General features: G+C 39.3%; 1 protein-coding gene across 1 annotated transcript in view; it reads left to right on the top strand.

Annotated features, from left to right (window-relative positions):
- Positions 1–2,658, top strand: part of LOC107105069 (rho guanine nucleotide exchange factor 40-like) — a 37,502-nt gene that overhangs the window by 7,230 nt on the left and 27,614 nt on the right. Inside the window, exon 4 of the mRNA XM_015405186.1 lies at positions 75–2,387. Coding sequence (XP_015260672.1) covers positions 75–2,387 — 2,313 coding nt within the window. The remainder of the gene's footprint in view (positions 1–74; positions 2,388–2,658) is intronic.

Genomic DNA, 2,658 nt, shown 5'->3' with positions numbered 1-2,658 from the left:
GGCTCACACCAGCACAGAAACATCCCCAAACACCAGCACACCACCTGCTGCTGCCGCACACTCTTCCACCACCAACAGTCATACGCACTCCTGGTCCTGCTCTGAGGTCAGCACACACACTCTGCAATGCTCCAAACTCCTGGAGGAGAACTTCAGCCAGGATTCATCTGGAGATCTCCACAGAACTCCTGAGGTGAAGGAGCAAACAAAAGCTACCATCCCAGAAGGGAGCCATGACGGGCCCCCTGAACCTGAAAGCTGCACGCTGGATGGAGAAGGTAAGGAGGGGCAAGAAGAGGTTTGTGATGAGGAGCAGGGACAGGAGGAAGAAAAGGAGTCAAAGAATATAAACAAAGATGAGGAGGAGGAGGGTGAGGAAGGAGAGAGAAATGAAGCACAGTTAGAGGATGTAGAAGAAGAGGTTAAGTGTCTGGTAGAGAAGGAGGAAGTGAGTAAAGTTGGTCAGAAGGAAGAAGAGGAAGTTGAAAAGAAAGAGACAGGATTTGAAGAGTACATAGATATAGACTTTTACTCTGAAAGTAACAAACAACAAAAGTACTCTGAGGATTCTGGAACTTTAATGGAAAAATTAAACCTGCAGCACTCTTATTGTAAAAACATGAATGGAAATAAACACCCAGAAGGCTTTTACTGTGAAAATATCACAGAAAAAACAAAACTGGAGAACTCTTATTGTGAACATGTGGGACAAACAACACAAACCGAGGACTTCCAGCTTAAACGTTTCGTAGAAAGAGAACATTCTACTGAGTGTTATTTTGAAAATATAACCATTAAAAAATCTAATCTGGCCGATTCAGTTTCAGAAAATCAGACACAGAACACTGACTACTCTGATAGTATATCCCATGCTCAGTCTGAAGACTCTTATTTTGAAATCGGGACCCTTCATAGACCCTTGAATGAGTTAGAGAGGTTAAATTCTGGACAAGCTTTTCCTGGGGAGCCGGAAACTTTACATGATTCTGAAAATCAGAAACCACATGAGGAATATAATTCTGAAAAACCAGCACAACCCGAAGATTCCAATTCTGAAAAGCAACACAAGGATTTTTGTTCTGACAAATATATGGACTCTTATTTTGAAAAACAAAAGCCCCTTGAGGACTCTTATTCTGAAACTCAGATGCAACCTGAAGACTCTTGTTCTGAAAAAAGTGTTGATTTTTTTTCTAAAAATCAAAGACAGTTGGAAAACACTTTTGATAATGAAAAACAACCTGAAAACTCTTATTCTGAAAAGCAACCTGAAGACTCTTATTCTGAAAAACATCAACATGTGGGTTATGTGTTTGAAAAACAGCAAAAGTTGGACTATACTTCTAATAATCAAAAACAACTGGAAGACTCTTATTGTAAAAAACATGTGGACTTTTATTCTGAAAAGCAACAACATGTGGACTCTTATTCTAAGAAACATGAGGACTCTAATGCTGAAAATCAGATAGAACTTGAGGAATCTTATTCTGAACATCGACCAAAACTAGAAATCTCTTATTCTGAAAATCTATTTGTGGACTCTATTTCTGAAAATCAGATCCAGCCTGGTAACTTTAATACTGCAAAGCAAACATCTGAGAACTCTAATTTAGAAAGTATGACACAAGTACAAGTTAAGTGCTGTTTTTCTGAAACGCAAACACAAGCTAAGGACTTGTATTCTGAAAAACAAAAAGACTCGTATTCTGTTAAACAAAATGAGGACTGTTATTTTCAGAAAAAAACAGACAACTTTTTTCCTGTAAAAGAAACTAAGGACTCTTGTTGTGAAAAACAAACTGAGGACTCCTTTTGTGGAAACCAACTGGAGGACTCTTATTCTGTTTGGCAAAACCATCCAGTAGACTCTTGTTCTGAAAAACAAAACCAACTTGTGGACTCTTGTTATGAAAAGCAAAACAAGCCGGAGGACTCTTATTCTGAAAAAGAAAAGCAGCCTGAGGACTCTTATTCTGTAAGAGAAAAGGAAACTGAGGACTCTGATTCTGAAAAACAAAACCAACTTGTGGACTCTTATTATGAAAAGCAAAACAAGCCAGAGGACTCTTATTCTGAAAAAGAAAAGGAAACTGAGGACTCTGATTCTGAAAAACAAAACCAACTTGTGGACTCTTATTGTGAAAAACAAAACCAGCCTGAGTGCTCTTGTTCTGAGAAAGAAAAGCGAACCGAGGAGTCTTTCAGAACTGTAAATGACTCATGTTCTGAAGATCCTCCACAATCTGAGGAAAAAGAATCAGAAGAAGCTCATCCTGTGTTGAATGAAGGACAGGAAAATAAATATGAAGAGGAGAACAAAGAGGAAGTGGAGAAGCAGGTCTGTGTCAAGAATGCTGGAAGAGGATTGGCAGAGCATCAGACGAAAGGTACACACTCTACCTCTTCTTCATCTCTTCTCTCTCAGTCATGCTTATTATCCCACAGGATCCGCCTCCATTATTCACCTCCTCCTCCTGTGATTGGCTGAAACACGTCATTTTCATCTTCCTTATTTAACCTGTCCCTGTTTCCTCCTGTGATTGGCTGAAACACGTCATTTTCATCTTCCTTATTTAACCTGTCCCTGTTTCCTCCTGTGATTGGCTGAAACACGTCATTTTCATCTTCCTTATTTAACCTTTCTCTAACTCCTCCTCC

This window comes from Cyprinodon variegatus, unplaced genomic scaffold (genome assembly GCF_000732505.1).
Source record: "Cyprinodon variegatus isolate N-32 unplaced genomic scaffold, C_variegatus-1.0 Scaffold2042, whole genome shotgun sequence".
Lineage (NCBI taxonomy): Eukaryota > Metazoa > Chordata > Actinopteri > Cyprinodontiformes > Cyprinodontidae > Cyprinodon > Cyprinodon variegatus.
Note: the sequence above shows the minus strand (reverse complement) of the source record. Positions and strands in the feature narration are given on the sequence as shown.